This window comes from Loxodonta africana, chromosome 8 (assembly GCF_030014295.1).
Source record: "Loxodonta africana isolate mLoxAfr1 chromosome 8, mLoxAfr1.hap2, whole genome shotgun sequence".
Taxonomy (NCBI): domain Eukaryota; kingdom Metazoa; phylum Chordata; class Mammalia; order Proboscidea; family Elephantidae; genus Loxodonta; species Loxodonta africana.
In genome coordinates, this window is record NC_087349.1 from 99,738,272 (window position 1) to 99,751,231 (window position 12,960).

Here is a 12,960-nt window from a genome sequence, read left to right on the forward strand (position 1 = left end):
AATGTGGTGGTGTCGGCAGGGACATGGTTTGGAAATTCTAGAAAAAAGGGCATTATAGAAAATGGAGGAAAGTGGCTAATCCAAATTCTTCAAACTTTTAGAAGGTCATAGCTAACTGTCTTTCCTAAATGTCTCCCATTGTGGCTATGATACTACAAGAAAAGTGCACTTAATGGCCTTTGAAGTTTTGCAAGGAATATGCAGTGTCAAGAAATAATTAATGACAATGATGGTAGCTGCTCAATGAACCATAAGACTGAACCGCTTCCTATGGAAACTTCCATTTTACATGTTTGATCTTCAGAGTCAGAACTTCAGAATCAGTAGAACTTGGTATGGAAAGGGATCTCAAGAGGTGATGTGTTCATAGCCGCTGGGCCTTGGTCAGGTAAGGTGTTACTGTCTCTCCTTGCCTGGTGTGGCAGGTGAGGTCCAGGGGCCCCTTGTTATTGGAAATGGAGGAAGGACTAACAGAGCTAGGGCCAATGCTTCTAGCACCTTTTCTTACACACATATAGGGACAAGGGGCTGGAAACAAGTATTGATTCTGTACCTGCTAAGTGAGATACATCGATGGATTTTTTTTTTATGCTAGACAGTTCATGTGTGTTTCCTTATCTTTTCAATGACTCTGAGTTAGTTTTAATTATTTCTTTTGTAGAGGAGGCAAATATTGCTCAGAAAAAAATAAAAGAGAAAAATTTATCCATATTCATGCCACAAGTAATTAAAAGAACTGGGATGAAAGTCTAGTCCGTGGTACTCTGAAGACCATGCACCCATCCTCTACCATGTCTCCACTGGGTTTTAGGGCCTTGGACTTGAGATTTCTTGGTCTATGACTATTTCAGAGGAAGACTAGAGGGCTGAGTTAAGTGTATGAACTCTTGATTCAGATGGCTTAGGGTTTAAATTCCACATCTACCACATTGTGATGTGGTATAGAGCGCTTAATTTTAGCTCATTGCCCTCATCAATAAAATGGGGGAAAAATGCTGTACCACCTCATAGAGGAATTGTGAGGATTACACAGGAAAATTCTGCAGAATATAGCACAATGCCTTCTGTATCAGAAGCTCTCAGTAAGTGTCAGTTATCTACTAGTGACTAGAACTAATTCACCGCTCCTTGGAAATCCTAAGGGGCAGTTCTACTCTGTCCTATAATGTCACTGAATCAGAATCGACCCCACAGCAATGGGTTTACCAAGAACCAAAGGCAAAAAAAAAAAATTTAGAAACAACTTGATACCATGTTTTCCTCAGTCATTAGAAACAAAAGCCACAGGAATAAACGGTGTTCATTTGTTGAAATAATTCAGAGCATATCACAGCACATTCTAATTTACAGGCAATCTCATCCCAAACCCAGCAGTTTAGTGTGTGAAGATGACTACTAGGAACGTGGATAAATTTAAACTCTCGATCATTCTATTCTGCAGCATCCAGCCACTGTGATTTTTCTACCTTAAGCTAGGGAAATGTAACCATTAAGGTGATCAAGAGGAAAAATATGCTATAGCATGACCCACAGGCAAACATAGGTAAAAACTTACCATCTTCATCTTTCAAACAAGCTTTTGTGGAATTTGTAAGTGCAATGTCTAGAAGAAATGAGAGCAAGTATTAATCAGTTGTTCATGCCCATTATTTAATGGTATGTGTGTGTGTGTGAGAGTGTGTATATATATGTATGTATATACATATGTATATATATATATATATATACACACACACACAATCTTCCAACAGAGAGAGAGCCATTAAAAAATAAAAGCCCCCTAAATGCTAGCAAGCAGCCATCTAAGATGCATCAATTGGTCTCAACCCACCTGGATCAAAGGAGAATAAAGAACACCAAGGACACAAGGTGATTACGAGCCCAAGAGACAGAAAGGGCCACATGAACCAGAGACTACATCATCCTGAGACCAGAAGAACTAGATGATGCCTGGTTACAACCAATAATTGCCCTGACAGGGAACACAACAGAGAACCCCTGAGGGAGCAGGAGAGCAGTGGGATGCATACCCCAGATTCTCATAATACCAGACTTAATGGTCTGACTGAGACTGGAAGGACCCTGGTGGTCATGGCCCCCAGACCTTCTGTTGGTCCAGGACAGGAACCATTCCTGAAGCCAACTCTTCAAACATGGATTGAACTGGACAATGGGTTGGAGAGGGATGCTGGTGAGGAGTGAGCTTCTTGGATCAGGTGGACACTTGAGACTATGTTGGCATCTCCTGCCTGGAGGGGAGATGAGAGGGTGGAGGGGCTTATAAGCTGGCGAAATGGACACGAAAAGAGAGAGTGGAGGGAGATAGCGGGCTGTGTCATTAGGGGGAGAGTAATTGGGAGTGTGTAGCAAGGTGTATATGGGTTTTTGTGTAAGAGACTGACTTGATTTGTAAACTTTCACTTAAAGCAAAATAAAAATTATTAAAAAATAAAAGCATCCACAATTCCAAGAATAATTGGCCTTGATTCTGTGCAATTCAGTAGGTTCAATTCATACACTATGTTTCGGCACATGAGATTTCTCATCTGAGCAAAGGAAAGCAGCCATACCTTTCCTAAGTAGAGAAAACCCTGAATTTTTTCTTATAATCATCAATTTCTCCATTTCATGCAAATTGTTTTCTGAAATTGCATTTGTGGAAATAATGACAATGCTATTAATAAATGGTAACACCCATTGGAGCCCTGGTAGTGTAGTGGTTAAGAGCTCAGGCTACTAACCAAAAGGTGGGCAGTTCAAATCCACCAGCTGAACCTTGGAAACCCTTTGGGGCAGTTCATAGGGTCTCCATGAGTCACAATCAACTTGACAACAACAGGTTTTTAACACCCATTGAGTTAACATTACTGTGCCCACACAAGGTTAATAACACCCCCAAACATGCTGAAGTCAGTTTTGTTATGGACAACCTTGGTTTACAAATGAGGAAATGAGACTTAGAGTGTAAGTAACTTCCCGAAAGTCATACAAAAGAGGGGCAGAGCTAGTATGCAAACGGTGGTGGTGGAGGATTAAATAAGATAAGGCTTTTGGAGAGTACTTTGTAAAAATAATCCATAGAAACACAGAAAAAATAACCTAGAAAGAGACAACCTAGTTCCACCATTGAGGACACTAAGAAAATCTCTTCTGTGTGTCTTAATTCTTCTCTGAAAATGGTCTTAATTACAGAAGCTCAGCATTTTCAGTACAATTCTTCCTGGTTACAAAAAGATTGGCTAGGTCACATTTATAGTTCTCTGAAAATGTAAAACTTGAAGTGAGAGTTGTGTTTACCTAAAACCCAGTGCCATCGAGTCAATTCTGACTCATAGCGACCATGTAGGACAGAGTAGAACTGCCCCACAGAGTTTCCAAGGAGCACCTGGCGGATGCAAACTGCCGACCCTTTGGTTAGCAGCCATAGCACTTAACCACTAAGCCACCAGGGTTTCCTGTATTTACCTACGATGTAAAAAATAAAACAAAACAAAAACATTTTCATGAAGATAATTGACTGTTGATAGGGAGAAACAGTTGCACTGGCACACTGGTTGTTTCAGTTTATCCTTTTTCTACGGGATGTGCTCCTGTCCACATGGAAAAGATTCTGCTATGCAATTATACGTACTCAACAAGATGTTGTTTTGGTCTGTTCTAAAAACTGGGTTTGAGAGGTGGGGCCAAGATGGCAGCATAGACGCTTCCTTCGGTCCCTCATACAACAAAAACCCCCCAAAATAAGTGTATCGATTATATATGACAATTTAGGAGCCCTGAACATTAAAGGCAAAGTTGAGGAATCAGACTGAGTAGCAGGGGGAGGGAGAGACGGTTCAGAAACAGCAAGGAGTTGCCAGACTTGACCCAGCAGGAACCAGCATCCTGCAGGCCAGATCCACTGGTGCGAGCTCGAAGAGGGAAGCGGTGGCATTTGGGATACGTTTTCCACGTCAGGAGAAACCAAGCGGTGGAGTGTCTACTTGAGCCTCCAGAATCAGTGAAAAGCGGTGCTCAATCAGCAAAATATAAATACATGCATCTAACCTACAGAGCAGATCAAAAAATACCCCTTTGGAAAAAAGCCCTCTCCCACTTACCTGCTCCCTTTCCACTCTGCACTGGGTCCGAGCCAGCTGCATCCCCTGGGCTGGGAGTAGGACCTATCACACCATCCTCCAGGCCTGGGAGAGGGAACAAATTAACAAATAGGGAAAGAATAATCTGCCAGCTCCCCTAAACTGGGAACTCAGGGCAGAAACAGCTCCTTTGCCTAGGTGCGGGCATAAGGGGTCCACAGACTTTGAATGCCTTTCACCCCTGCATAGACCTGTGTGGGCCCATTTCAACAGCATAGGCCCTCATTAACACCATATAACAGGGTATATACCTGAAGTCTAACTTCAACAGTTTCAACTATATGGTAGAGAAGCAGGTTTGTGACATTTGACTGCACACTGCCTATTAAGCAGGGTCCTCACCTACCCACATCAGGGGCCTGAGGACTGGTGGCTCCACCCATGCCACCTAGCCACCAGCAACAGGGGCCCAAGAATAAGTGGTGCCTCCCAGTCCTTACAGCCAAGAGCATTGGGTGCCCAGAGTCCAGCTGCAAAACCCACCACCTATGTGCTCTAGGGAACAGGGACATGTTTTCCTCACAGACACTAAGGGCCAGTTGTCAGGCCCCTGCCTTGCTCAGTGTGTGACTCCCTACTGCAGTCAATACCTGTGCCTACACCAATCACATTTGCTCGTCTAGGACTGTAGGCGAGAGCCTGCACCACACGCTTGGTGACGGACTACCTGGACACCTGAGCTTAATCTATACTCCTGGGCTCGCATACCTAGTAAGAGTTCTAACCACCTGGTGACAGGACGTTAGAGCTTCAAAGGTGCCAATTATCAAATAGCTCACTCGGGCTGCCTATTTGGGCGTATCGAAGGGAAAAAAAAAAAAAAATGGGTTACAGGTATAGGCTTTAGATCAAATCCCAGGAATGAAAATATTAATGTAAAAATGTTAAAATGTTAAATACCTTCATCAACTGACTTTTCCTTATACTGACTCATTCTTTTCCTTATAGTGACTTTACTTGTTAAAAGATAAATAAAAAATCCTATCGCCATGCATTGACTGAGGTAAAAACAATAAAGTAACCATTACTCATTATGAAACATTTACATGTATCCTAAATTCTCTCTCTCAGTCAGGGTTGGTCACACACTTGGACCAGATTAGTTTTCTCTCTCCTCAGAATTGCTTTATTGATTCAGGCTTCCAAGTCATATTTTTTAACTTTTATAAAAAAAAAAAAAAACTTTCAAGAAATAGTGAGGGAGACTTGTATAACATTAGAACATTCTCACTAATAGTGTTACCATGAGAAACCCATGTGAACCATCGGTTTTGGTATTTAATGCCTAGTAAAAAAAAAAAAAAAATTTTTTTTTTTAAACATATAAGGGGAGCCCCTGGGTGATGCAAAAGGTTTATTACGCTCAGCTGCCAACTGAAAGGTTGAGGTTAGAATCCATCCAGGGGCGCCTAGCAATCAAGTGAAAAATCAGTCATTGGAAACCCTACAGTTCTACTCTGACACACATGGAGCCGCCATGAGTGGGAATCAATTCAACAGCAACTGGTAGAGGAACATAATACAGACTGAAACATCCCTCCTTTATAATAATAATCATTGTAGAATTTACTGTATTCTCATTTTTTCTGACCACTAGAAAACTCAGAACCTAAGTGGACACTTAGACACAGTGGTTGTATTAGCCTTTCAGTTGCATATTTGCTTTCCCTCAGTTTCTTAGCAACGGAATTAGGGAATTAGAGCTGTTTTTATAATTCTTTTTAAGAAAGGACATAAATACAAGAAATATATTAATGAATATGTCCATGTTATGACTTTGAAAGCAGCATTTTCACAGAGTTTATTTCATTTGCTCTTTATCCCAGCCCCATAAGTTGCGATGAACACTTACCAACTCAAGTGTTAAAGCCACACTTGGTAATTGGAGAAACAAAGAATCTGAGAGAATAAAGACTTAAGAAATTAGGTCATGTTTGCCACTTTTAGTTACTGCTTGGTCCATACTGCTTAAAAAGGCCTTGTTTGCTTAAAGGGAAAAGTACGAAACTATCTCTTCCCAGCGCCTGGTGCCTTTGGTCTGTTAAGACCGAGGACTTTAATGCATAGTGAGGTACTAGACCACTGCCAGGGCTAGGATACAGCCCTGTAGCCACACTGTCTAAATACGTAAGGCATCTGCATCAAAGTGCCTCATAGGGATGACATATCTGAATCAAGGATGATATGTAAAGAGTATCTTCCCTTTCCTGGGGTACATCCTCCTTGGGACACCAGCTCATCCTAGTCCATTGATCATAGATCCTCTCCAGGGCTGCCATACACTAGTTGCACAATAAATGTCTATTGCACTACATTTACCAAAGGTAAGAAATGCACTCATTATATAGAATATAAGCATATTTGTATATATTGTTGTTGCTGTTAGCTGCCATTGAGTTGATTCCAAAGCACAGAGACCCCATGTGTACAGGGTAGAACCGCTCCATAGGGTTATCAAGGCTGCGACCTTTCAAAACCAGAGTACCAGGCTGTTTCCTCAGGCGCCTCTGGGTAAGTTCAAACCACTGACCTTTTGGCTCGTAGTCCAGCATTTAACAATTTGTGTCACTAAGGTTCTTAGTGTCGCCTACCTTTAATTATAAATTTTACATTACTGTAACATAAAATACAAATCTGAAAAACCTGAGGCCATAATAAATCTGCAGCAGCCAAGGTTCTCCTATCTTTTGTTGAGCCATGTTCTGAGTCCCTCATATGAATACCATTTTGTGTCCCAAGAACTCCTTGTTTATGGGTTAAACATTGTATATAGCAACACTGAAATGAGAGTGAACTTGCTCGATTCGTAGAATATTCCTGAAAATATAATTTCTCTTATTTACTGATCAAGTAAAGTCATCCAAAGTGGAATCTTTTGGAGCATCTATTGTGTTAAGTTGCTAGGTGCTTTCATATATATTGTCTCATTTAATTCCTACAACAACCCTAAAAACACCGTGTGACCTTTACATTTTGTATAACGAAACTGTGGCTGAGATAGATTAAGTAAAATTTTCAGGTTTTTTTCCCCCCCCAAAACCTACATCATTCTCATTTTCTGGGGAAATAGTAGGGTGTTATTAGTGCTGCCATTAAATGTAATGTTATTTAAGAAGGATTTACATTTGTTCGCTTGCATTGATACTTGACAGAAAAGGTGGGAAATTTCCTTAGAAATAAGTCTTCTGGGAGTTTATATTTATATACACATACCTCTCTTTATCGAAGGAAAAAGAATCATTTTATCAGCTTCTTTAATGTTCTCATGTTTGACCACACATTGGTGGTCTTTATCCCACGACTTTTCTGTCACAGTCAGCCAGCTGAATTTCATGAAAGTGTCACCAGTCTTTATCGTATGTCCTTGCTGGGACTCCAGAATCCTATTGCTGTTCTTTTCTTTCCAATCTACTTTAATAACATCAGGGAAAAATTTCTCAAGAAGACAAAGATATGTTCCAGCTTTGTGCTCGATTGTTTCAGAAACTGAAGGAAGAAAAATTGTGGGCTTGGGGGAAAGATCTGCATCAAGGCTTTTATCTGTAGAGGAAAGTGAAATACCGATTAAAAAGCATTGTTAGCGAAGCACAGATGTTGCCATTTGCAACAAGCTAGAAAAGTTGCCATTGATATAGCCACTACCATAACTTTTCATCCTTGCAATACATTTCGAGGTACATATTATTGTCCTCATTTGACAGATGGGGAAGAGATTCAGGAGGTTAAGTAATATGCCCAAAGTCACAGCTACTAGAACCTGGGTTAAGAGCTGGCCTTTGTCCTTTCTGTACCTGGTATTTAATGGCCCCATCGCAAGGCTTCCAACATTCTTGAACACATTTTTTTATTTCCTTTGTTCAGTCATGATGGAGCATGTTTTCAAGGTGGGTGAGAAGGTGTGGGACAGGAGGCCAGAGAACTTTAACCTGCTTGGATCTCTCACAGATGAGAATCTTTGGTCTCTTCTCAAGTGCTTCCTTTTCCCATCCTGTGAACTTTGGAAATTTTACCCTCTTTTTTGGCTAAATAACTCACATCCTCATCTCTCTCACATTCTCATAATCTGTGACTCTGTGGAAACACAGACTCTTCATTTAAGCTGAATGGAGTGCGCCATATTGATTTGATCTCCTATGTGAGTAAATGTCAAGAGGAAGTTTTTTATTGTTAATGCTGTTTTTTAACAACATACATTTACTTGTTATTAAATTTTTTTTTAAGAGAATCTACTTCATTTGTAGTTACAATTATGATGTTGACCTTTTAGCATCTGATGTGGATCCCATACCCAGATCTGAAGCTCATGGAGTTCCTCTAGTTGATCTCTAACTTTAAAAACATCTCAATTTCATGTAAGAACCACTCAAGGTTTTTTGATAGTACAGAATGAAAACTGCACCTCCAAATGATTTATGATGTCTTGAATCTAGAAGCAAAACAGTAATATTTCCAATAAGCATTTTATGGATTGTTCTCAGAAATGGTCTAATTTTAAATTTATCAAATAATTCACTTACCAAAGTTTGTTTCCCCTTAGAAACTGCTCACAAAAAGCACTTTTTATTTTGGAATTTCTTTTTAAGTTTAAGCATGGTAAAGAATATGCCAGAGGTATATTTTTCATAATTACTTTAAGATGAATTTACTCCATTAGTGAGAGGGTCCATACATATCAGCATATCCATATTTTGACTCTCAGTGGCTCTCCCAAAATTTGAATCTACCACATTAGCTCTAAACTGTTCTGAAGTTCCTCTATTTTATTTCAACCTACTGAATAAATGCATGTACAATCAGTGTAATGTGGAAAACTACAGTTGCAGAGTTTTTTCTGAACATAATATCAAAATATATAACAAAATATGATACGCTTCCAAAGGCACGTCACTTGAAATATTGCAGGAATGTTCATTATACATGTATTGTTAATCCAATGACTGAAATTATAAATTGTAGAATCGTTTCCAATTTGATTTCCAGTTGAAAAGCAAATGCTGAACTAATAATCTCTTTGAGCTAGTTGTATTTGTTTAATAACTCAACAGGCAATTTATTAAGAAAAAAAAAAGGTTTGGAATTCTCATTTGAGAAGAAAAGAAAGAAAAAAACTTGAGGATTTTTGCCTGAGGAGCAAAGATCTTTTTTTTTCCTTTTCTTCTCAAATGAGAAATTCAGTTCTTTTTTTTTTTTCCTTAATACAGTGCCTGTTGAATTATTAAATAAACATACACCTAGCTGAAAGAGAATATTAGCTAAGCATTTGTGTTTCAATTGGAAATCAAATTGGAAAGGATTTTACCACTTCCAATTTCAATCATTGGATTAACATGAATGTACTGTCCATGGAAGCAGTAGGCAAGAAATCAAATGAAATATTGCGTCTGGGCAAATCTGCTGCAAAAGATCTCTTTACAGTGTCAAAAAGCAAAGATGTCACTTTGAGGACTAAGGTGAACCTGATCAAAGTCATGGTATTTTCAACTGCCTCATATTCGTGTGAAAGCTAGAAAATAAATAAGCAAGACCAAAGAAAAATAGACACCTTTGAATTATTGTGTTGGCGAAGAGTATTGAATACACCAAGGACTTCCAGAAGGGCAAACAAATCTCTCTCTGAAGATGTACAGCCAGGATGCTTTAGCAAGGATGGCAAGACTTCCTCCCAGGTACTTTGGACAAGTTATCAGAAGGGACCAGTCCCTGGAGAAGGGCCTCATGCTTGGTAAAGTAGACAGTCATCCAAAAAGAGGAAGACCCTCAATGAGGTGGATTGACACAGTGGCTGCAACAATGGGCTCCAACATAACAAGGATTGTGCAGATGACATCGGACTGGGCCATATTTCATTCTGTTGTATGTAGGTTTGCTATGAGTCGAAAGGAACTTGATGGCATCTAACAACAACACAACTGCAAAACTACAGATTTTAATATTTAAACAGTAAGCATATAATGTTGATTTTTAAAAATCTGGCTATAAATATAATTATGTCAAATATGCTTATTTAATTCCATATATCTTGTTTTTAGTATAAATACTATGTTTATTGGTTATAATTGCAAGATGAAAATCCTGGTGGCATAGTGGTTAAAAGCTATGGCTGCTAACCAGAAGGTCTGCGGTTGGACCCACCGACCTACTCTGTCCTATATAGGGGGTTTGCTTTGAGTCGGAATCTACTCCATGGCAACATGTTTAATACAAAGAGTGTGTATTTCTACAAACTTTCATTTCATTTAATAAAAAGGAATAGGTTATATATAATAAGATTCAATTTTTCAATTCTATGTTATATTTACATACTTTCTGTCTTCAATGCATTAAAGAATCTAAGTTTTATATGAGGTACTTTTTTTTCTTTGTAGGAATATATCTGATTCATTACACAAAATTGAAAACCAAATAATGAACTTGGTCGTTTTCTCTACTGTAAGACATCTTTCATTTCTTTTGTCCCTTTTCTTACTAAGTTCTTTAAGTTTGATTTCTTTCATGGGAAAGTAAATCTTAAACATCCATAGTTTCCTCAGTCTAATAGTTCTTGGTACTTGATATTATGTGATTAATGCCCTAATTTTGGGTTCTTATATTACATTTTTATTTTTTTGAAAACATTATCTTAAAAATATACTTAGAGTGTTTTTCCTGGTCAACATCTTCTTCATGACCCATATGGAATGCATATTAAAAAATAATGGTTTATATAAAACATCTGCATAATTAAATAATACATTTGAGTTAAATTGTCTGAGTTGCTTATATTAATATGCAGTAGCATGAATTTTATATAACTATAAAACACGTAAAGTACATTTTCAGTTGAAAGAATGATTTTTCAATCCTACATATTGGTATTTGTCTAAGTGTTGTATATGTATATATATATATATATATATATATATAGTCCTTTTCCTTTTATCAAATAAGTAATTATGGCTATTTAATATTTAAATACAAATTTCAGGCATACAACAAGTGTCTAATTGTATCGTATGGATTGACTACCTTGAACTTTATCTGTATGAATTTAAATAAGTTTTTTTCTTGGTGAATATGAGCATGAAGCTTAAATTTATGGGCTTTAAATTTTAGGACCAATAACTACTGGTGTTGGAAATGACATTAACTAAGATAAAGAATTAAAATTTAAAGCACTTAGGACATCAACAACAAAAATTAAAACAAACACAACTTAAGCACATCTTTCTTGCCAAGTGAGGAAAAAGTCTGTTAAGAGTAAATTTTCTATGAGGGGCCAGTAAAATAACTTTACACTTGAGTAGTTAAAAGTACAACCGATTCCTGTGTGAATGTTATTGAGAGCAAACAACTCTCCTACTGAATATAATTCTCCCATTACAACTGAACGGGGCGGGGGGTGACAATTGAACCGGGGAAACATTTATCCGGCACCTAGTATGTGCTGGACAATGTGCGAAGCACTTTATTCACACTAACTTACTCAATTGCTGTGCAACCATGCAGGATACATACTGTTACCCCATCTTATGGATTAGGAAACTGAGGCTAGTGCATAATCACCCAAGTGCACATAAGCAGTAAGTGGTGGATTCGGAACTCCAATTGGTCTGACACCAAGGCTCAAGCTCTTTTCAAACACCATTTGATCATCAGAAAAGGAAAAGTGTCAAACTTACCTGTACTAATAATAAACTTTGTCCCAGAGTCAAACATTTCAAGGATATCATTACATACATGATATATGAGCACTTCCTAAAAACCCCTGTGTCTACAAAGCCAAATCCTATTACAATATTTGCACATTGTTGATGCTGTCCCTTAATATAGGAATTCATTTAAAAATCTCTCCTAAGATTTCTACATCTCTACCCCATCACATTCCTCCACCGTTTTTTCTAAACATTTTTACTATTATTCCAAATAAATTGTTTCTTGCCTCCCCTCTATTACCTTGAAAAATTGCATTCTTCCGAGACCTACCTGTGACAATAAGTTTTGTTCCACCACCAAAGAGCTTTCTGTCATAGCTCCACAGTGATTCAACCTGTATCAAAAACTTTAGACTATTTCACCTTCTCTCAGTTCTTCAATTTCTAGTGGAAATATGATGGTCTGGGTTCAAGAGACCAGAGCTCTTGTCCTGGTTTGTTTTGCTAATAAGTCCTGGGGTGAAGCAAATATAGTAAATTTTATTTTTCTGAATACAGTGATGTTAGTGCAAATCAACGGAACATCACTACCAGCCCAGCACCAGTGTGAAACCAAAATGAAACAAAATATAAAAAAATGATTAAAGATCCTATAGAAATGCAGAAGGTTATCATTATTATTATCATTAAGGTTAGCAATTTGTTTGTTATGATTTGTGCTCCAAGCATTTGCTCCATCACAACTTTCTAATTACGTGGGTTCAAACCTTGCCCTTACTGACAGATTGCCTCATTTGGGGTTGTGATTAGATTTATGGTGTGACGAGTCGTTCCCTTGTTTGCGTTCCACCTGCTAATGTCCAAAATCTTCAAAACCATTGTCACAGGGAACGTTTCCTTTCACACACCCAATCTTTACTATGCAACATTTGTCTTGTCTTATCTGCAGCATTCAAGTGTTAAGAAAATCAAAGGGAACACCGGCTAAAGCCGATTACACGCAGTCAGTACATGGGAATGTTTGTATTGCCCAGAACCTATGCTCCTATTGCAGTCAGCAGCACAGCATGTTTGCACTCCAAGCTCTCACCAGAGATTTCAGCCTCAAACTGCCCTCTCTCTAGCTCAGGCGGAAAGCCCAGCTTGAAAGTCCTGGCAGTGAAGGTTACAAGGCAGAATGACTAGAGAAA

At 38.4% G+C, this 12,960-nt stretch overlaps 1 protein-coding gene across 4 annotated transcripts in view; it reads right to left on the reverse strand.

Moving 5' to 3' along the window:
- The window catches only part of LOC100664160 (T-cell receptor gamma chain C region C10.5), a 147,348-nt gene that overhangs the window by 8,009 nt on the left and 126,379 nt on the right, over positions 1-12,960 (reverse strand). For all 4 annotated transcript variants that reach the window (XR_010322769.1, XM_023544254.2, XM_064290150.1 and 1 more), the window contains 3 exons: positions 7,353-7,679; positions 4,101-4,184; positions 1,556-1,603 (listed from right to left, as the gene is read on the reverse strand). Coding sequence is in view for 3 of the 4 variants with exons in the window: in XM_023544254.2 (XP_023400022.1) it covers positions 1,556-1,603; positions 4,101-4,184; positions 7,353-7,679 (459 nt within the window). In the remaining variant the exon portion in view is untranslated. The remainder of the gene's footprint in view (positions 1-1,555; positions 1,604-4,100; positions 4,185-7,352; positions 7,680-12,960) is intronic.